This window comes from Brachyistius frenatus, unplaced genomic scaffold (assembly GCF_029030835.1).
Source record: "Brachyistius frenatus isolate BFR_SWC_R1_liver_20210118 unplaced genomic scaffold, ASM2903083v1 Contig_23, whole genome shotgun sequence".
Lineage (NCBI taxonomy): Eukaryota > Metazoa > Chordata > Actinopteri > Embiotocidae > Brachyistius > Brachyistius frenatus.
Window position 1 is genome coordinate 592,523 of NW_027210622.1, and position 23,220 is coordinate 615,742.

Consider the following 23,220-nt stretch of genomic DNA (forward strand, 5'->3'; position numbering starts at 1 on the left):
GAGTAGAGGTAATTGTGGGCATCTAGGGAATACAATGTTATTAAGGTTAAGGGGAACTTTGCTATACTTTTTAAAATGGCAGATTTTTTTCAAGCCTTTTTAGGAATTCCAATATTTGGGAATTGAGGATTATTTGCTTTCTTGCGGAGTTAGCGGAGAAGCTCAATGTCACTCTCATATCTGTCCTTTAAATGTTAAGCCACAGGTTGCAGCAAACTAGCTTAGTTTAGCAAAAAGGACGAAAAGAAGGGGAAACAGCGAAGCTGGCTGTGTCCAGGTCAGAACATTGGTTTGTTTGCTAGCACCTTTAAAGCTCACTAGTTAACACTGTTGTTGAACTTCTTCAAAAACTGATGTGTGAAAATGACAAGTTTATACAAAATAAATGATCCACAAATGTTAATTAGTAAGCTTTGCATGTACTGTCTGGTATATTATGACACGTTTGAACAGAGCCAGGCTTGGATTTGTCTTGGTTTGCCGTCTTTATGCTAAACTATGTCAAAAGCCTGCTGGCAGCAGCTTCATATTTAGTGTTCAAACACGACTCGTATCTACCTTTTGGCAAGAACGCAAATAAGCACAGTTTCAATTTCATTCACATTTTGTCAAAGTATTGATAATGAACATTTGTAACACTAATCGCTGTGAAACTTGAACATGCCACATGCAGGAATTGTACAACCTCATATCAATTTCCATTATGCATAAACACTACATGCATTCCGGGGTTACAGGATGGTTGTGTGGACTGAAAAGATATAAACAACAGTAACACCGTTTTATTTTTTCATGCGCTTTTGGCTGTTGAGTAGAGGGAGAGAAGCAGTGCAGGAGAGCAGAGGAGGGAAGTGTGAGAAGAGCAGAGGACAGCAAGGTCAGTGGGAAAGAGGTTTACAATACTCTACCTGTATCAGTCTGTCTGCTAGAGCAGCACTCTCCTACAGCGTGACGAAGGAGAGGAACAAGAGGATGAAAATAAGAGATGAATAAGAGTGAAAAAAAACACAGTAGGACACCAGGGAAGACAGACCACGAGAAAACCCCAGGAGGAAATTCGAGGGAAAGAAAGAGACAGGATCACAGTTTGAAGAGCCAATCGTTTGAAACAAATGTGGAGAGAGCGTAGACATGGTGGAGGAGAAAAAGTGAGCTCACTCAGAAAAATATATTTTTCACTGAAGAGGAGAAGATTAAAAACTGCCGTCTCTCAATAGCAGAGTGGTGGAGCAAAGAGGGGAAAAAACCTTGATTGCTAACAGTACCAATCGCAAGTACACACACACACACACACACACACACACACACACACACACACACACACACACACACACACACACACACACACACACACACACACACACACACACACACACACACACACACACACTTAAGAGCAAGTAATGTCTCTCAGAGCAGATCATCATGAATCGCCCAGACTTATAAGTGTCTGTTACAATGGTATAAGTACAACAAGAACAAGCTCCTCATCAGAACCAACAACAGGAAATGAGCTGATGAATTTAAAACCACAATATTACATCATTACAGTTTTTAACTCGATCTCATCAAAACATGACGGGTCTAAATCTGGCCTAATCTGTCTTTTTTTGTCTCGGTGATGCTACAGTGATATATTAGCATTTAGATAAGAAAGGGAGCCCATCTCTTACCTTCTCCAGCGTCTCAATCCTCTGCTTCAGCAGTCTGTTTTCTGTGCGTAACCTCTGAACACAGACAAGAGGGACACGTATAGGACAGTTATCTTTTATGGCCTATTTACTTTTTAAATCCTACAAATTTTGATTATAAAACCCACATCGAGCACAAATACATAAAATACACACACCTTAATCTCAATTTGCTCCTCCATTTCTTTGTTCTTGATTGTGGTGTATTCTTTCTCAAGTCTGAAGAAGCAAAAACAACACAGGATTATTAAAAGAACTTCATTCCTTTATTGCTTTGCTTCAGTGATCTGAGCTTCTTTCTAATTAGTTAGAATTATTTTCTAATTATGCTTAAAAAGCAAAAAATCAGAGGAAGACAGAAGAGGAAAGTGCATCATCCCACTTAACGCAGCACTTAAAAAGAAAAAAACACACATCGCACAACACAGGATGTGAGTGTGCTTCGGTGTACATTAAGCCCGTCCAGCCTCCGGTCTCATTAGGCGTTATCTGAGCAATGAGCGCTCTTACTTCTTCATCCTCTTGGGGTTGTATTTGACCTGGTAGGCCCTGAGGATCAGCTTGTCGGGGCAGCAGTCGAACTGGTGGGGGATCATCTTCTGAAAATGCTGGCAGACGCAGATGGAAACATACATGTGACAAAGATGCTTATTTGCAATTCATGAAGAACCAGACAGACACATTTTAGATGAGTGAAGAAGAGCAGCTAAGGATCTACAAAAGCCCTGAAGCGAGGCAGCAGCTGCTGCAGCTTTAAAACTGCGATTGTTTAAATGTACTGTGATTCAAAGACCAGAAACAACCTTTCTGTTTTAGAACTAAACTTACAAATGCAAACAAATGTAAAATTCACAGCATCATACAACACCTGTGAAAACTTATTTGCACTTTTGCTACTGAAACAATATTCATAGATATATTGAAATTAAGTGGATAAGTTATAATATAGGACTTTACCATCAGGAAACTTAAAAGTCTATTTCTAAAAGGGATGAATGAATCAATTGATAGAAAAGTAAATAGTTTATCAATTTAATTATTTTATTACATAATAGAGTTGAATGACAATTAAGTAATTTTAAGAACATTTATTTTTCAGCCTTTAATCAAGATGCCAAAAAACTACAATTCACTTCTCTGAAATATTATTACAATTTTAAAATCTTGTGGTTTTTGATTGATGGTTTAAAAAAAAAAAAAAAACAACAACAACTATAACAATAAAATAACAATAAAATAACAATAAAATAAAAATTGAATCTGATGATGTCACTTTATGACTTGGGAAGTAGCAAAATTTTGCTTATATTGTAAAGACAAAAAAAAAATTGTTCCATTTATTTAGATTAAGGAGAGATGAAAGAAAAACAGAAAAGTACACAGTATAAAGAGTGTAGAAGAGAAACAGGTTTTGTCTCAAAAGTAAAGATGAGAGACTACAAACAAAGATTCAGATCTAATTCATCTGTTTGACTGGATTTTACAAAGGAGCAACAACAGTTTTTTTTGCAGAGAGTGGCACAAAGCTGTGGCTGCATACCTGGGACATGCCCTCCATGTCCAGCTGAATGAGGTCAGTCTGGTTGTACTGCAGGATGGCCAGGCCCACACGGAAGATAATCTCGAGACCCTGCACAGAGAGTGTAATTTCTAATGTATGTGCTTTGTAAGCCAAAAAACTAATTCGTAAATTGAATACACATAACACATCTTCTTCTAAAACACAAAATGTTTCCTACCTCATACATGAAAATATCGAAGATGCGTGTTGCGACAGGCAGAGGGAGGAAGGTGAGAAAAAGGGTGAGGAACCAGGAAGAGGCGTACATGGACGTGTGGAAACTCTGAGACCGGAAATGGACGTTCAGCTCTGGAAGCTGCTCCTGTAACAAAGGAGAAAACGTTAAAACCCGAAGTAACTAAGACAGGCGCAAAAGGAGACACCGTAAGAGGAAGTAGTGTGCTGGAGATACAAATTAATAATTTGCTGCCCCTTTGTGGACAAGTTTAACACTGCAAAAGCCTCATGTTTGTTGATAGAATCCACCGTTTCCTCCATACCTGTAGCAGGTATTCAAACTGGTAGATGCAGAGACCGAGCTCTGCCATGCTGGGTTTGAACAGCTCCCTCAGACGGTACTCCTGCATCAGACGCACAAACACACAAAATGCCTCCTCTTCTGGCATCTGGGGGGGAAGTAAGAGGAGGAAATGAAATTCATTCATTGTAAATCGGTATCCTGAACTGTTTATTATACAGAGAGTGCCATAGTTCAAATATGACCACAGGAGATAATTGAGCTGCACTACAATCTTCAAACAAAAAAAACCCTGCTAAGTAATCAACTGTAGTTGCAGAATGACAAAAATCTAGAGGGACTGATTACAAAGAGGCTCGGGCATGCTGTACTGAGCCTTTTCAGCAAAACATACTCATAATGGATTGTTTTCCTGAAATACACTATTTGATCATTACCTGCATTAGAAGCAAGCCAACGATGAATGCACTGCCTTGGCAGTAGCCCACCTCTCGATCCACCAGAGAGTACGCCTTGAAAACACAAACAGACAAACACACACATTCATGACATCTGTATTCTTGACTGAACATTCATACTGTGAGCACTATGTTCAGCTGGTCACCAGAGATCCCCTCATTTCCTGAGCAGCTCAGCTACATGGCAACTCGACGGATTTGTAGATAGTCAACAAGCTTGTTTCCATAGTGACCACTGCAACATTTCTACAATTTATTGTGTTTCTACAGATTTTATTTTTTGGACAAAATCCCATTAGGAAGGAAAGTCTCAGCTGTAGAAAATATAAATAACAGCCCGTCAAATCTGTCCAGTTCCTGTTAATTTTGTGTTCATAAATAACAAAAAACACATCTGTCATGCTAAAATGAACATTTTTTTGTAAACATTTTATTATTAAAGCTATAACTTGGAGCAAATCTGTAAGAAAACAAGACTGTTTGCTTGCAAGCAAAGATGTAAACAATACACAATAGAAATTCAAAAAAGAAAGGTTTTATAAGGAAGGAAATACATTTACCACGTTAGTTAGACTTTCTAGGTTCTGCAGAATGTGTTTTGGTGAGCTACATATCTAATGTAAATATAACTAAGAATATTTACACAAGTTAAGGAGCGGCAAAGATCCCTGGTAACAATTCAATTACATCTTTAAACTTTAGGCCACCAGGATGCCCCAGCTTTAGCAGTTTTAACATTGTACTGTGTCCACATTAAATCCCCAGTTTGGCATTACATAACATAACCTGAATCTCTAGTAGCAACCAAGTCACTGTTTAAATGCTATGCTAAATGACTTCATAAAAACGATGTAAATTAACTTTAAAAAGTGTTAGTAGCACAGTATGACGTTCAGACTTTGAGGTGCTGAAATGCTGCCAGTGTTCACCTTCATGACGTTGAAGAGGACTTCCTGTCCCAGGCTGTCCTGGCCTTTGAAAAACTCGTGCTCGGGGTAGGTGCGGGCGATGTCTCTGCGGATGAGCTTCTCGCAAGGGGACGACATCTTTAGCAGCTCAGAGTATTGGTTCTTCACCGGCATGTCAGTGGCGTTGCCCAGCAGCTGCCAGACGATGGCCCGGAAATGATGAGGGATGCCCTTCCTGATCAACTCCTGGGAGGAAGAGAGACTCCTGATTAATACTCTGCTTCTTTACGTACTGAGGGATGCAAATTGAAGGATCTCTAAGCATCAGATGAGAGAGGATTCAATTATGGAATGATGATATATTTACGAGGACCATTTTGCATCTTTCATAATTACACTCAGTACATTATGATGGATCACTATTCCCTCTTCGTTTTTGTCTCTGTAGAGTTTACATGCAGCCGATGTATTTCTGCCATTTTGCCCATTTTGCCCCGACTCATTTTAACCGTGTCTTCCCTCATCCATCTTCTCTTCCCCTGGGTTTACTCTTTTTGTGACAGAGTACACAGAGGGAGACCAGGAGGGAGGGAGGGAGGAGAGGCAGAGGACGGACAGAGAACAGTATTGTTGCAGTGCAACTAAAGAGCACTGGTGTAATCATGCTGAAACTACTGAACACAGGACAACAGCTTCATACCAATAGACCTGTCGTTTGTTTCGAACCTGTTGAAAGTTACCATCTTGCTTACATATATAGTCCATTTGAGCAGAGACCATGAAAGATTTCTTTCAAACACACAACACAAAGCAACATGTTGTTAACATACACACAGATAAAAAAAAAAGAAAGATATAATGTGCATCTCACATGACTAAAAACAGACCCGTGACAAAGTGTGTGTGCTAATGATCGCCAACAACCTTTTTCATAAAATGAGTCAGGGATTTCGAGTGCCCCATGTCTGTCAAACAATCTGGTAAACTTCCTGTGAAATTTGAGAGTAAAAATAAAATGAGGAGGCTGATAATCTCCTTACTGGTTTTCTCATTTCTAATTATATTCAATGATGCATTCTTAGGTAAATGCTGCATGTGGCATCAGTCTTTGATTTTCCACCTCCGGTGCCTGACCCCCCTACCTTCAGGAGTTTGTCCTTTTTGCGTCTCCACTCCTCCCACTCATTCACGATGCGGCCCCATAAGATCCATGTATCTTCCTCAAGATGTGACAAGTTCGAGGAGGCCGAAGAGCTGGACACCAGTGAGGAGCCGCTGTTGCGTCGCGAGCCGCTCATTGACCGCATGGACTTGGAATCAGCCTCCAGCAACCTGCACGAAGAGAGAGTTTATGAGGACGGGAAGCTGAAATTTTGATTGATGGTAACAAAATGAACATGACTACACAGAACAGCAGCTTTGTCTTATACAAGATGGTACAGAAATTGGAGACTGATAGGTAAGCAAATACAAGCATTAGGAGTCACGGCAGGCAGATGTGACATTGAGGCAGATGGTGACATTGAAAAGGATTGGAGAGGCACCAGAAGGCTCAGGGCTTGTTGTCTTAAACTACAGTATCAGAGGTTGAGTCATGAAGATATTACACACAGCTGGCTGGGCTCCTACACGTGGGAAAACTCCCAACTATACGCCTTTGTATACAGGGTGGGACCAATGTTATTAGGTGGTTGTTTTTTTTCCAATGGAACATGGGGTTGTTCGAACTTTAACTCAGTCACTACTAAGTCAAGCTGATAAAAAGTTGTACAGCATTTCCCACCTCCCAATGTTTCCAATCTTTATGCAAAGCTAATATAACCTGTTGCAGAACAGCCTGGTAGGCTATCACGCCAAAACTTCTAATACTCCCATCGGTGCACTAGAGGATACCGTGACAGTGTTATGTTTCGCTCTGCCTAGGCAGGAAAAGCCCTCATGTATGACCAGCCATTTAAAGGCTGGTTGGATGGAACAAACACAGTGACATAAGTAAGCGACTTACATAACGTATTTGCAAGCAAACACTGCTCCTTTAAGTGTTTTTTTGTTATTATGTTAATCCTCGTGAAGTCAGCAGGGTAGCAGGACAGCAGAAAGCGGGAATGATGTGATTAATGAGGGCACTCTTTAACCTGAGGGTGTCGTTCTCAGTTCCACTTTGACCCTAAATGTCTGATTCGGTTAAGTCACTTGACTTCTCCGTCGTTAAGTCTGATCCATGTGCTAAAACTGGCTGTGGAACTTATAATATAAACGTGCCACTCTTTTTCTTTCTGAAGTGATGTATTGTGTTTGTAGTCCATGCAAGGGTTAATAGAGTCAAATCAAAACAGAATGTATTCTTCTGCATTGGTGGGTTATGTAAGATAAATAATTACACATTCCCATGCTCTTCATTGTTTGGGATTAAACCTTATCTAACACAGATTAATGCTCACCCTTGAATACAAAAGTCATTTTTTTTGTAGACATCGCAGTAACGCCAGGTGGTTATGATTTTAGATTGTATCCCTGAGAAACGGATCCTGAACTGATTAAATAATGAGCTTCCTGAAAGAACATACAGTGGCTTCTAGGATACATGATGTAAGATGTAAATTGACACATAGTCATTATCATTGGAAAGTTTTACTTTCTGAGGAAACATGACTGGAGCTACAACTAAAAGATCAAAAGGATTTTGTTTGAACATGTTTGATAAAAAAAATTGGCCTCCCATCAGGTTGGACTGCATGATAATTTGAAGTCACTAATAATGTGAATTTAAGTGAGTATTTCAAAACTGACTCACAGTAAGTGAAATCTGTGTCATATTGAAGGAGACAAAAAAAAAAAAAATCTCAATTAACAATGTTTGTTGTAATATCATTACAGTTATACAAGATATTTCAGAAATGCTAATGCAAATATTTAGGAACTCCAGGGCAAATTACAGTGTATTGATTATTTAAATAAAATAAGTAAATAAAACCACTGCAGCAAACAAAAACCTTTCTTCAGGTGTTGATGCACCATTACTTTATATTTCATTAATTTAAAAGAAGAGAAAAAAACATTTGGCTCCAAATTTTGAGTACAACTCAATATACAAAAAACAAAACAAAAAAAAACAAAAAAAAAATCTCTCAGAAAACAGACTTTCCAATACCGAGGGCCAATAGTGCTTCAATCTGGGTTTAAAAGATAAATACTGATACAATCTAGGTGATTCCCCTCATACAGGAATATATGCATGAACTTCACCTATTCACTTTTTTCCTATAACACTAACCTACAAACCCATTTTTGTTACCCAGTGTATTTCTTGTAAATATATAGCAGGCAGAGTCGTAATTCTAGGTCAATTTGGGATTTGCTTGTGGTCATTTCACACAAATCCCTTTGCACTCGACTGGTGCCTGTATATATATATATATATATATATATATATATTTTTTTAATACAAGCAGTCTGTGTCAAAATGCTGCCAAATACAGAACGACAACATTACTTTCATTTCATATGGATCATTATGGCTGCGCTCAGGAAAAAAGTACTAAAATATTTATGAAACTTATCACCACACTCCAACTGCATTATTATTTTTGGGGTCATATTGTAATCATAACATTGCTGAATACTTTAAAGTTAGCTTAAGGGTTGAACACCACTTTCAGATTTTTGTGTCCTTTAGTTCTAGATAATGAAGAATTGGGTTTAAAGCTTGTGCAGCTTGTACAGAACAAACTTCTGTCTTCAGGTTATGATGCATCTGTGTCTTTGATGTTTGCTTTGATTTTTTTTCCGATGTGCGTCACACTATTTGGCTTTTAATGCAGTAAATGGTCTCTCTCACACTTGAAAGCCCTGTTACGAACTGAAACAGTGACGTACCAAGATGATGAAAAACTTTGTGACTACTTCCTTTGGGGATCATACCTTATAACACCTATCATGAAGTTCCTATTACCTCCATAATGGGACCTTGTCATTACTTATTATTTATCTGTTCTTACCACTACATGAATTTGTGTTCTTGCTTGTTCAAGATTTTTACTTCCAACATGAGCTGTCCACAGTTTCGTCTTATCTTGTCCATAGTTGGTTCTTTTGGATTCCAAATGATTCTGTTGGGCTTTCAGCCATATTGTGCTTAGTTAATGCCCCTTTAAGGGGCTCTTAATTTTCAATTAAATTATCTGGAAACATTAAAACATTAGCCGAGCTGAGTTTTCAACCATGAGTTTCAGCATGAGCAGTAGTCCAGGCTGATAAAATCTGCAAGAGACAGCTGAGGAAATCCATTTTCATCAGTGAAAACTGGGATGGCTTTTTTGGTGAGTTCTCTGGGAAAACAAAGGCCCATTGTTTCAAAAATTAATTAAAAAATCTGAGTGGGAGATTTGGCACCACTACCATCACAAACTGCGTTTGCAGTCCTTGGTCAAATGGTTGAACCTGTTCTTATACAACTAAACTGAGTCTCACTCAGTCATAGTGAAGCTTTAATAACTGCTTTGTTTTCACGGGCAACACTACAACACCATTGGCATGGTGGCTGATCTCACCTGTTCTGCTCCTCCAGTTTGGCCAACAGCTCCAGTTCGTCAGGACTCAGGTTCTCAGAGTCTGCTGGGGAGGCCGCTGGTGCTGACAGAAGTGTATCTTGGGAAGAAGAGTCTGGGCTAAGCACTGGGCTGCCTGTCGATGAAGGGTCTGCATCCATGCCAGGAGGGGAAGAAGGGCACTCGAGCTGAGATGGAGCCCCGCCAGAGCCCTCTCTTTCTGGGCTGCCACTGGGAATAGACATGGTGTCAAGGATGGAGTGGGATGGGTGAAGCAGTGTGGGTGTAGTAAGAGGGTCTCCCTGTTGGTCTCCCTCCTCAGTGAGCCTTGCTGTTGCCTGATTGGCCACCTTTCGGGCCCTGCAGCCAATATGATCAGAGGTCTTCAAACCTGTAATTGACACAAGAAAAAGCTTAATGAAAATGACGACAGATAACTACATTATATGAACCGGAGCAGTTCCCATAATCATCAAAACTAACATGACAAATTTGTACTCCAACAAAACCTGTGGCAAAATAGCATGACATACCCAGCCTTCTTAATTTGTATCTTATCCATGTAAAAATAACATTCTTTTTTTTACATCAGTTCTCTGAGACAAGGGTCAAAATGATCAGTCCACGGAAAAATGCTTAGAGCCCGTATTCAACAACTGTGCCGTTAACACTGCTGTAAGTTTGTGATGTCACAAACTCACACTCGTGTCATATGTCCGCCCTCAGCACATCGCTGAGCTAACAAGGTAAGAAAACCTATGACTGGCCTGGGTGTGTGGCACTCAGAAAAGAGTCAGCCAATCAGGGTCACTGATATCAATGTCCCTTAAAAGACAAACCAGTCTGTTCTATGAGGAATTACAGAGACAAGCTGAAAGGAGGGGATGTAAAACTATACCGAAAAAAAAGGTTGGTCCTTAAAAATACTAAAATAACATCATATGGATATCTAGACTGCAAATAAAACATTGGAATAGAGTAAAATATGGGGATACAGTTTTTGTGCAAATTTGCGGTGGCTAAAAAGGGAATTTATTATAGTTTGAGTTGATACAAGTACGGGAGTTATCATATTAATTAATGATAACAGGAGGGACAGTGAAAGTAAACTTGGTTGAAAGCTTAAGGTTTATCATTTATTCATACGTTAATAAAGTTTCATTTCTTCATAAATGAATATATAAATAATTGAAAAATGAATATATGAATAAATAATAAACTATGAGATTACAGATTAGTTTACTTTCACACCCTCTGATGAGTTTCTGTGTTCAATATGCAGTTGTGAAAACAAATCTCCCTCAGGAATAAAAACACTCAAGAGACTTCATTGTCCTCCACAAAAATTATTTCCATACATTTTAGTTTGTGCACTTTGACCCAAATAATGCCCCTCCACACCCTGGCTCAAGTAAATGGTCTGAGGAGTGGCTCTTAGTCACTGTAATGACATCATCCTGACTCAGAACATCAAGGTCCGTCACTGCAGACAAACTCTACGATCAGGGAGGTGTTTTTTTTCCACGGCAAGTTAGAAAATTGAACCAATCCTGCTGATGTGAGTGGAATGCTGCAATCTGTACAGATAAAATTCACAACTTCACTAACTTTGTTTTTTCATCAGGAGGAAAAGTGAAAGTCAGCAGTGGTACAATCGCATTGAGCAGTTATTGCTAATTACCCGATACCGTGTTCTTCAGATCACACTGAAAGGGCTTCAGAAGGAATTCGCCATGGTCACGCCACAGGTTCGTGTGCATTCAGAAATGGTGCAACAAAATGACTGCAAACAGCTGGGCAATTTATTAAAACCAAACTGAGTTAGTTCAAAGAGATAACCTAGATAACCTAGATGTCACACGGCTTACAAATAGCAAACACCACTGGTTTGTATCATATGGGATAGGATAACTTTTAATTGTTTTCCTTCTCATGTAAACCCTGGTGTGATTTCACAGCGAGAGCCAGATTTTTTCAGCCAGCAGAAAATGTATGCAACTGTACTGTTTGGGCTGAAAGCATTGTGACTAGATTCTTATTGATTAGGAGGTTTATAAATGTGTGTGTTTGTCTGATTAAGGCCATACGAAGACATTCGTGTCTTGAATGCAATAATCAAACTTGTTATTGCTAGACAGGATGCCCACATTATTTTCATCACTGCAAATACATGGATAAAGATAGCCAGCTGGTTATGAAGGGGCAGTGTGAAGACTTCACACGTGCTAGAGGAAAGACTCATTCAATACAAACACGCATACTGTTTACAGATACAAACTCTCTCTTTGTACTGCAGCTAGTACCAGAGAGGCGACCAGGGTGGAGTTGTTACGAGTCTGTGGAGAAAATGAGCTAAAAGGCAGAAATGTTGCCCTACAATGAGGACCAGAATGTGGAGCTACAGTCAACTCCCCTTGACCTGTGTGCTTTATAGATGTCAGCTGTTTTAATGTCGTAGCCCTGTGGAAAATACTGTGTGAGCCACATACACACACACACAGTATGGCTGAAAAACAGCTCACAATAACATGTATATTATAATAAATATATGGGCGATGCACTCATTTGCATGAGATGAATCACAGATAGAAACCACACGACACACATGTCATGTCATAGTCAGCTAGTCCCTACAATTACAGTATGGTGAGTTAATAGAAAATTGCTTTTGAAGCGTTCTTCGATTAGAAAACTCCCAAACAATGCCATGAAGTATTGATTTCTGCCGTGTGATCACGCATGAAGGTTGGGAGGAACATTCAGTAACATATATAATATGAGGCATAAGATGCTGACATGCACAACAAAACAAGGACAGCAGTAATATAGCATGTAGGAAAAGAGAGAAGAGGAGCATAGCAACTGTCTGAACTCTGCATGTGGAGGAAACAAAGACCACATTCATGCAACCAGCCTGATCAAAACAGTTGATCAAGTCAATGAAACCAATCACATTTGTAAAAGGGATTTTTCTAAAAACAAACTGAAATGCAGTCTTTCTGATAGGAAATGCAATTCCACCCATAGAATCTATTGATAGCACAGATACAAAAGAATTTGCAGCAACAATCAAAGGAGAATTTCAAGCAGCCTTTTCTTCTAAAAAATCATCTGACAGATGGATGAGCCTCAGGCAGTGATGGGTCTGCCTTCATATTCAATCATATTCACCTCAGTCCCAGCAGCTAGCGCCGTTATTGACAAATGCTATACTTGTACTAGACACTTACAGATGTTTAGCCTCTGGATCAAATAAAGGTGAATATAAAATGCTGATGTTCACTAGCCTGGACAGTCTGTGATGTTTTACACCAAAGGCACAAGAATAAAAAGAAAAAGATGTTGAAGCCGTCTCTCCATGGACAGATCACTCGCTCAATGCTGCTTCCTGAGAAAGTTTTATTTCACTGAAATAAAGAAATCTCTGCACCAGATTTCCCATTGGCTTGATCTGTTAAATTTATATTATTGCTGATGGGACTCAACACTGCAGCTCCAGATTTAGGTGAATCCATAAAGCCACAGCACTGTTGGCTAGAAATTGCACATTTCCAAATGCCACAGCACAAACAAACAAAAACTCAGAGTAATGTGGACCTTTTGGTAAAGAGGTCATTTGATGAATTGACTATCAGATTAATCAACTGATTTTTTTTTTTTAAAGTGCCATGAGAGCATCTTCTTAAGTGTCAACTATTTAGTGGCGACAATATAAAAGAAGAGACGCTTCAGAGAGAATTCAGCACTACAGAAGGCTCTTCAGCTGTGTCACTGTGGTCAACCCACACTGAAAAAGGTGTGAGTCATGCAGGACTAAAGAGTTGTTTCCTCTCTCACACACATGTGTGTGAGAGAGGACATTGTGAAGGTCTCAGACAAAGCAAAACAAGCTGGATTTTCTGACCTTGGTTGATGTTCTGTAGATGACAGCTGTAATGTCACTTTGTCCCAGGAGGAAACTGCAGAGGACGAGGGGTTGCAGCATGGTAATCTACTTGTATTTGTGTGTAAGGTTACTGTTTAGCATGTGCTGTGACATGTCTCCATGCTCGATATAACCCATGTTACATTGTTCAAGTTACACTTCAGTGTGTGTGTGTGTGTGTGTCGTTATGCATGGACACTGTCACTGTGACATGAGGGGGAGTCTTGGTGTGTGATTGATAGATATATGTACATGTATGTGTGTGTACATGTTTAGTTTCTCCTCCACCTATATCATCATGCACAATTACGGTCTTGTGTACAATCCACGCTTTTGAACGCATCCCCTCCGAGCTCTCTCTGTCTACACAAACAGACAGGGCTATTGTTTTCTCCAATGACCTTCCTCGAACACGCACGCACCTCCTCCAGTCATCTAACATGAACCCATGTCCCTTTGGCCCTTCCACGGTTGAAATGTTGTTCGCATGGTTTGAATGCAAATCTCAATAAAGAATTAAAGAATGTGTCTGATTTACTTGTCATTGGTGTAAGGAGGGGTTTCACAGTCACCATGTGCTTGGTGACATGGAGACTGATCCACCCTGGGGCAAATAAGAATAAGGAGGGTATAAAGAAAAGAAAAAAAAGACAAGCACCCCCTCCCCCCCCCCAGTCTCCTCACAACACCCAACTAAAAACAGACTGATACATTTATTTCCTCAAAAGACATATTATTACATGCAACTGTAGACATTGTGAGCCGTAAATTACTTTCCTTGACACCCAAGAAAAACAAAAACACACAAATGGAAAACTATGATCAGCAACTAATATACAAAAAACAGAAAAATCAGCTTGTTTTCTCAAGGATCCAGACTTCCCTGATGCGTGTGCGTCTCGCCCCGGGGACCTTCCTGCTGTGACAGCAAGTGCGACCCCTTTGTTAATCTGTAGCTGCTAACCACATTGTTGCCCCCCTCCGCCCCCCGTCTCTGTTTTTTAAAAGCCACAACTGGATGACTCTTTAGGTCAAACCACTGCATGGAATTAGCTCTGAGAACTGATGTATTGACAAGTTAAATGCACTCCACATATAGTGCAGAAGAGCGATGGTGTGTAAAATAGATCCCGATCAATTTGTGCATGATGAAAGAAGGCCTTTTGCACTATCAACCTGTGCAATGCACTCCTATACTCTAAAAAAAACTAAAATGAGAAGTAGAACCAGACACATTATCTTTTTTCATTTTATGTCTTCCTCCTGCTTGTTAATATCTTGCACCTACGTTACCCACAATGCCCCTTGACCACCGACTTTGGACAGATATTCAGGTGTTATGTTGGTAGCAGCTAATGTAACCTACGACCCGTAAACAAATCTGTCAAAAATTAGTGAAATCAAAGATAATTTGTAGACAATTTATGAGACTTGAAGTAAAATTTAGAATTTTTCTTATAATGGAAGATTGTTTATATTGTGGTATTGATACGTTTACTTAAGTAAGCTATCTGAATAATTCTTCCACCACTGCTGCTTGAGTCATTCAACAGTGAATCTGACTGTGTCTACTGGCTACCCGAGAACCCTGAGAGCATCATCCTGCATCATCATTATGGTAATAACAATCTGTTCTTGAAACAGCCCTCATGTACCGGTTGTGCTGTACAAATCAGTGTACAGTCAATAGTATCGTACGGTACAGTCGTCGGTTTGTTTGTTTTTAACTTCGAAACACGCCGTGAGGTCAAGAATAAATGACGAGGAGACACATTCAGGATAATCAGTGTCAAAGACAATTCATGTTTTCCAGATATTTTCCCCAGAATCTACTGACCATTTTATATGACTAATGCTTTCCTGCTCTAAATTTAGTTGGACGATTTGGTTCCCCTGAGTGCCATGGTAGCAGGAAATGGTGTAGAAATAGCCACAACCCATCAATGTTCACTCACACAGGAACGATGCTCTTTTGGGCCACTCAGTGCATTAGTAGGCTACTGTGACTGATCAGATTATTGAATACCTTAAAAAGACGTTGCTAAACAGACTGCAGAATCTAATATAAAACGAGATTATATGAGGGTGTCGTGGAGGATATTTGAACTGTGTACAAGTCTGTGAACAAACTGGCTGTTAACACAGGGTTTTTATACTGTGAGGGTGTTAGACGTACAGAGCTGCAAAGGTAAAGGTAAAGTAGTTTACACTGAGCCACAAATAAAGCACTCCAAACTCTGTGATAAACAGTAGGGGTGGGGGAGGTCGACACGGCATCGGCTTGTGGTATTGTTTGAGGCAATATTGTTTGGATACACAAATTCAAATGATCAAACGTAACACGGATAATGCGGCTGAATGTGAACTGTGAAATGAGGCCGACATCTGACTGTACAAACAGGCATACAGGAGTGAAGCGGATCTCCAGACCACACACACTCACAGGACTACAGCAGCGCAGGTCAGGGGGGAGATTATCTCCCCCCTGAGGCTGCAGTGGAAACATGGGCCATCGTGGGTTAGTGGAAAAGCCCTGATAGCCAATGACTGACATTGTTTTTCCTGCATTCATTACATTATCTTAAAATGTCATACTTTCTCAGCAGCAGCGTCACAAACACTGATCAGTACTCGAGCTGTTTAATCACCCGCTCTGATTACAAACATCTGTTGTTTGCTGTGAGAGGAAAGGGCCAAACACTACAAACTAACAGTGGAAATTAGATTTTCTTCTGTTTTTTTTTGTTGTTGTTTTCTTGCATTTCATAACTCCCTTTAGCCTCCCAGGGAAATGACAAAGTAATCAGTTAGTTGATCTGCGCAGGTGTTCTCAGATATATAAGAAAAATCAAAAGATGTAAAACACTACCGGTAATCATAGACTCTCGTTCACTGGCACCTATAGGTGGCACAGAAAGCCTCCTCGAACAATATACAGATCTGATCTCATTTGTTTTGCAACATAATCTAAGCAGTAAAATCTTTTACCTGCTATTTTGTTGACTCCAAAGAACAAACGCACTGATAGCCCATTAACTCACAGTCAGATTACAAGCTGATAGTGTAAAGGAATCATCAACAACCTGATGCGACTACACAGGTTTCTCTCTCTCACTTGCCAACACGTCTATGTTGTTAATCATACTCCAACAGATTCTTCCTGCAGTAAATCATTTCCTCTAGTTCATTTTAAGCAACAACAATGTGCTGCCTGTGCTGATGAAATGCTCTGACGTTTTGTGCAGACAAGCAGCGTGTTCTTACCCGTTTCAGAAATCACTGAAATTATGCTAATTAAAGGCATAGGCAGTATTTAATGCCCTATGCTTATGAAATAATTATCCTTTGTGTTTACCAAAGGAAACAATGGGCAAGGAGACAGATCAAACTACTATTGAAACAGGTGAGCAAATAGAACAAGGAAAGCAATATTCAGAGCGGAGCACAACACCGATTCATGTTAAATGTCATGGCCCTTCGGTGCGTCGCTGGCTCATTATTTGAACGTAATTTGCATGTTGGTGTAAATCCAGCATGCAGCAGTCTGAAAAAAAAAAATTAAAAAAATGAGATCACGATTCAGTCCGTGTAAAATCTGCAGGGCAACAGAGATCCAGTTATAAATCTGCAGCCCAAAAGAACAATGGGGCAGAGAGGAAGGAGAGCTGTGGAGGAGCTGCAGTTGTAGTGAGCCTGAACCACGGCAGCCGGGTCATCAAGTTGCTCCCCGTTTCCATGTGTCAGCAAGGGAGAAGGAGTGCAGTGCCGTGCAGAGCCGTGGCCAGCGCCGACACAGTCAAGCAGCAGGCCAGGCAGGAGGACAAGCATCAGTCCACATAGACTATACACAAAACTTTATAGGGACAACATTCTGTCCCACAAATCCACCTTATTAAACAGTAGAAGCTTTACTGTACTGTGTGGGGTCCATCCAGACGCTCTTTTGTGTGGATGGTAGTTTTATTTAGGAAACACTAATATAGGAAGCAAAGATTTTCAGGATACACTAATTGATCAATTAATCCAACGACAGAAAATCAATCAGTGACTCTTTTGATATCTAATTAATCGTTTAAGACAGTTTTAGGCTAAAATACAGAAAATTCTGCTACCGTTTCTAAAATGTAAATATTTTCTAGTGCTTTTAGTATTCTGGGATGGTAAATTAATAATTTCAGGCTTTAAAATGTAAAATGCATTTGAAGTGGTAGGAAAGGTTATAGACCAAAGAATTAAGAAATAAATTAAGAAATTAAATGGCATTTTAGTTGACACGTTCTTGGTAGTTGTGTCTCTATATTTCAAAATATTTAGTTTTAACTTAAGGATCAACCTCATTCACAGACAGAGTCAAACAGTCAGCCATCCAAAGGAAAAAGATCCACATTTACCACATCAATTAGTAAAGTTTAGATTTATAATGTGAGGAAGAGTTGCACCTGAGCCTCTCGGACACAAGCCTGGTGTTATCCAGATTGTTTGCTCACAGCAGCATCAATTTTCTTCCCTGATATTACAGTCTGGAAACCCCTTCGCTGAAGGGCGGACCAATCAGAAAGCAGTGTCAGTGGTTAAGTGCGATGACGTTGAAGTCAAGCGTTTTTTTTCTAACTGTAGTTCCAGCAGTGGTAGAGTTTTGGTGCATATGGTGGTGAAAGCCAACTGGTTGAAGGCCGAGGTCTACGCCCATTAGGATGCAACAACTCATCTTTTACTTTGATTTGAATCTGATGTGTTCAAGCAATATTATATTGAAGCTGGAAAACAGCTGACAAATGAACACATAATGATTTCCTACACAGCTGCAGTTAAAACTACATTAAAAAGACATACTGCTTCTCTTTGATTATTCAATTCAGATTTTTTTTTTTTGGCTGGATTAAGCCACAAGTGGAGTAACTGTTAAGATTTTATTGTAAGCCAAGGAAAAAGAAACAGCATCACCATGTTAGACCATTTATCAAAGACAAAATCTTCTTTGAGTCACGAGGAAAATCCCTCAGTTCATCCTTGTTATGACCAAAACATGAACTCATGTTTGTTACTGACTGACATTTCACTTCTACAAGCAAAAACTGTGGGAGACAATAATGAACCTGGACAGCAGCAGGCAGACTAACTGTACAGTACAATGAGAAATCGGAGAGATGCTATCCCTCCTACTGTTCTTACTGGAGGCCACACGCGCATGCATGCACGCACATGTACAGTACACACACAAACACGAGTGCATGCACATCTAAGTGACCATTTGTCCTGAAGACACAGTCCAGAGCGCTTTTGGCGCAGATACAAATAACACAGCAGAAGCAGTTAGTGCAGAGGAAAAGGTTAGCAGGGATAAACTGAAGTGTGTTTGCGTGTCACAGAGAGTAGTATTAAACCTTTTGTGTGCCTGATTTTTGGATCAGATAACAAAGTTGTTTTGAGTGTGTGACGCTTTGAAACAAGGTCGCCAGGATGTGAGAATCTGATACCTGTTTCCTTGACGGTGAAATGTGAGATGACGTTTGCATAGTGAGTGGATTTCACAGATAAACCTGAAAATAATCTCATTGAAAAACATGGGCCCATTCCTCAGTTCCCTTAGTCATGGGGCATTTAAACTGTAGTCACAATCAAATGAGAAATATAATTAATTCCTTGAATAGTACCCCTCTCTCATAAAAAAAGATAAAGGCTTGAGGGAGTTCTTCCATTTTGTGACTAGTCCGTTTTTCAACATCATAGCCCTAAAACTGTGTCAGTTCCCCACTTTTTATTTGGTGGTTAAAATGATATGTGTCTGTCCCAGATTTACAACACAAAGTCATTTTACTTAGTGGTTTTCAGTCCTGGTGCCCTCGGTTTACAGTAGTGCTGGTGTTCTGTTTTATAATCCAGTCAAGGACATTTAACAGGATTTACCTGTAAATCACTACGTGATAGATGATACAGAAAAAAGCAGCTGGATTTCGGGTCAAAACAACACTGAGAGACAATCATTTAAATGTCAATTTCAGCCAAGGTGACGAGTTCAAGACTTAATATCTACAGTGTTTATCACAGGTAGTTTAACAAACATCTGGATAGACCTGTTTTTAATACAACATAGCCATCACTGACGTTCCAGCAGCTCCGTATGCTGAGGATGACTCGCATAATCCCTTGTCTTGCAGTTTCTTACTTGAAAAGCCAGTAATCCTATATTGACGGTTAGTTTGGACATGACAGCTCACTACCCCGGCCTGCTGTGCTGCTTGAGGATGCCTGAACAACAGGCCTTACATGCTCTGCGGTCGACTCCGGGCTCGGCTGGGATCAACATCTGTGGCCAAAATGACACATTATCCTTATCATCACCATCACCAACCCCTCCTTTCTTTGCGGAACCAAAATGTACCGGCTTCCCCACAACAACAAGGTTGTGTAACGACATTAAACGAGGACGAGACGTTGAGGAGAGACAGTATGGACAACATTACAGCCTCAGCAAGAAATCCGGTTCGTCGGCGAAAGCACGGTCGCGTCTCCGCTGGCATGTTGCACAGCGGAATTTTTCACCGAGATAAATGGAGCAGACGGATGAAGCTGCTGCTGCTGCTGATGGGGCTTCAACAACAAGGAGAGTAATGTGGGCTTGGTCACTTTGAACTGTTTTGAATTGATAGGCTACAAACTAATAAGCTCGCGGGCCCGTGAATAAGGCTCCTCGTGATAACGTTCACGTTCCATTTAAAAAAAATAATAATGACGTCTGATAAACAATTAAACCTCCAAACGCTTTACCTGCATTCCTTTTCCATAATCGGAGCGGTCCGTTGATCGTCGCTCCCACACCTGTCCGTCGTAAATGTCAACCGTTTGTTATCGGCTAATTAAAATCTTAATAGACCGCCGAGGACAAACACGGAGAGAGCGTCCAACGCAGTGCCATCCTCCTGCCGCCGATCACCCGGGAGCCAGCGTCGCCGCGTCGCACAGCTGGTCGCGAGCCTCTGCCGAGAGGTTGTGCGTGTGTCTGTGAACCGAATTAAAGGAGGAACAATATTTCCAGAGGCCTCCGCTAAAATTATCTTGACAGCCGCGTGATGTAGCCGACGGTTGGACGGGGATGTGGTATAAACGGCCGCATCAATCATTACGAGTAAATCACAGAATGGCTGGCGTTCTGTGGCTCTTGTTGCGCACGGGGCGGGGCGCGCCAATCACGTTGCGCAATGATAGATGATTGACATGTTGAGAACCAATAGCCTTGCGTGACTTTTGGTGGACAACAAATAGAGCCAATCAGCGTGGAACTTTATTCTGCGGGGAGGCGGGCTCCGCAGGTGTCACACAGCGTTGTCATTTAAACGGATTTATTTATGTATAGCAACTAAATTATATAATTACGTGACAAAAACGTTTTATGTAATAGTTTCAGTCAGCCTCTGGCAGTATTGATTAGATTGTTATTGCTGATGTAGCCTATATAAAGGCTATGAGTAAAGGTCTTTTACTTGTCCATTGTATGCACTAGTGTTACTTACATTACAATGCTATGTATATTTTAAGCTGGTTAATGTGTAAAGCAATTGTTGCTATATCTAGTGGAGTAGAAGTAACCTACATGGCATGAAATATGAATGTGAAAATAAGGTGCCTCAAAACTGACTGCTCTCCACCAATGCCACTGCGTAATTATATATTTATAAACTTTGAAAACAGATTTTGTTCAGTAATTTTATTCTCTGTTTGTTGCACAAAATTAGATTTATGTTCAGGGTTTTCAGCCAACTAGGCCTCCAAAACTGAAATAAGGTCTGGATTAACCTTTAATTTAAAGTGTCAAGCATGGAGCTTCACTTAATTTAATCAAAGTCAGTTATGAAATGTAAACAAAATAAAGAAAAGAGCTTTCATACTACAGTGATTTTCAAGATGAGGTAGATAAGGCAGCGTTTTCAGGAGAAAAACACAGCAGCAAGGTCACAGCTTTTAAGACTTGGACCTTCTGCTCAGACTGAGCACTTGCTAGAACTCGCTTCACAGACAGGTCTGCTTGTCCATTTCCAGTACATTGCTGGCAATGCGCAAACACATCCAATTCCATGTATGAGGGGAAGGATGATGGAACAGCAGGAGATGAGGTGCTGCAGACAGCCTATGCTGTGGAAAAGCCAGAGCTGCTCTCAGGCTGAGATCAGCAGGAGACTGGAAAGAAGAGGAACATGTGCATTCACAGAGCATGCAAACACTCAAGCAAACACACACATATAACTGAAATATTAGATAATGATAATTTGCATGCAAAGTCAGATTTTTGTACTTTACAAGAGATACACAGTCAATGATAGAGAATAGAAAAATATCCTTCTGGTTAGTATTGAAACAGTGATTTTGCTGTCTTTAAAAGCGCAAATTAGAGCCCTTTGGGATTCAATGTTCAGCCAATGGCGCCACATGCAGGAGAAAATGTGAACCCTCTTTTGTGTAAAGTGTAACCCTTTCTGAGAGTTTCTGGACCTTTCGCGGAATAGTTTAATGTTAAACCCCAATGTTACAATTGGCAACTCAAAATCTGTGTGAAAAGAAACAGTGTATATTTGACAAAATGTTGAATGCTTCTCAGACTCTGTCAGACTTAATACTGTTTGTATCTTGGTTGTTTCCGTGTTTAAAGCGCAGACATTCATGACATGTCTTTTTCTACAAATACAGGTGAGGTGAGAAGTTATCAGGCTCTGTATGTAGCTTTGTTGTCACTGTATTCTACACAAACAATGTTGTCTCCAAATCATTTAAAATTTAGAGTTGTGCCTCATACTCACCTTCCCTTTTTCGACTTGGCCTGTATTTTAAATGTGGATGGAAATTTGACCCTGTGACCTCCCGTAGTAGGATGAATGAAGCAGAGCATCTTTTAATCTAGTTTTGTAGGTTCCTACAGTAGTATTTCATCATTGGCAGGCCCTGATGAATGACCGAGGTACATTTGAATGATGTTTGTCATCTGGCCAAATAACATCGCCATCAGGTGGACAATTTGGATAGTGCAGCAGCCCAGACTACAGCAAATGTTGAAAAAACTCAATACAATGAGACCGTTTTGAATAAATACTTAATTTATATCTACTATGTCCATTCAATATATTGCATATACATGACATATATCTAGTAATTTTGTACGCGGTCTGTACAAGATATAAGGAGTAAATAATCAATATTACAGTATAAATTCAACTTTATTTATATAGCGCCAAATCACAACATAGGTTATTTCATGGCACTTAACACATTAAAGTCCTTACACCAAGACTGTACAATATTATACAGAGAAACCCAACAATTCAACAAGTATCTCATCCATTTCCCTGACCTCTGTGATTCTGACCAATCACAGCAAAAGAAACATGACGTCGTTCATTCAGAACAGGCTGTGCTGCTGATGCCTTCAGGTGTTGACCTAAATATCGTAAGTGTGAACATAACGACTAGGATAAATGAGGGCAACATCAATTGTGGGTCAATTTAAGTGGAGAGGAACTCGATAGATTAGTCATCAACTGATGTTACGGTGATGCATTTAATCGTTGACAGTTTTATTTGGTTAAAAAAACCAAAAACAGCAACAATTAAAAACAAAAAATAAAACTTAACGTGCTAAACAGGACGCTGGAATGAATAAGAT

The 23,220-nt window shown here is 40.0% G+C and overlaps 1 protein-coding gene across 2 annotated transcripts in view; it reads right to left on the minus strand.

Moving 5' to 3' along the window:
- evi5l (ecotropic viral integration site 5 like) overlaps window positions 1-20,722 on the minus strand; it is a 34,442-nt gene extending 13,720 nt beyond the window's left edge. Inside the window, exons 1-12 of one of the 2 annotated variants that reach the window (XM_069697193.1) lie at window positions 20,337-20,722; window positions 9,647-10,034; window positions 6,239-6,428; window positions 5,118-5,342; window positions 4,168-4,242; window positions 3,753-3,878; window positions 3,431-3,574; window positions 3,232-3,321; window positions 2,202-2,299; window positions 1,850-1,910; window positions 1,674-1,727; window positions 909-941 (exon numbers count right to left, since the gene is read on the minus strand). In XM_069697193.1, the coding sequence (XP_069553294.1) occupies window positions 909-941; window positions 1,674-1,727; window positions 1,850-1,910; window positions 2,202-2,299; window positions 3,232-3,321; window positions 3,431-3,574; window positions 3,753-3,878; window positions 4,168-4,242; window positions 5,118-5,342; window positions 6,239-6,428; window positions 9,647-9,888 (1,338 nt within the window). In that variant the 5' untranslated portion in view covers window positions 9,889-10,034; window positions 20,337-20,722. The remainder of the gene's footprint in view (window positions 1-908; window positions 942-1,673; window positions 1,728-1,849; window positions 1,911-2,201; window positions 2,300-3,231; window positions 3,322-3,430; window positions 3,575-3,752; window positions 3,879-4,167; window positions 4,243-5,117; window positions 5,343-6,238; window positions 6,429-9,646; window positions 10,035-20,336) is intronic. The other variant, XM_069697194.1, reaches the window with a different exon arrangement.
- Between the last annotated feature and the right edge of the window lie 2,498 nt (window positions 20,723-23,220).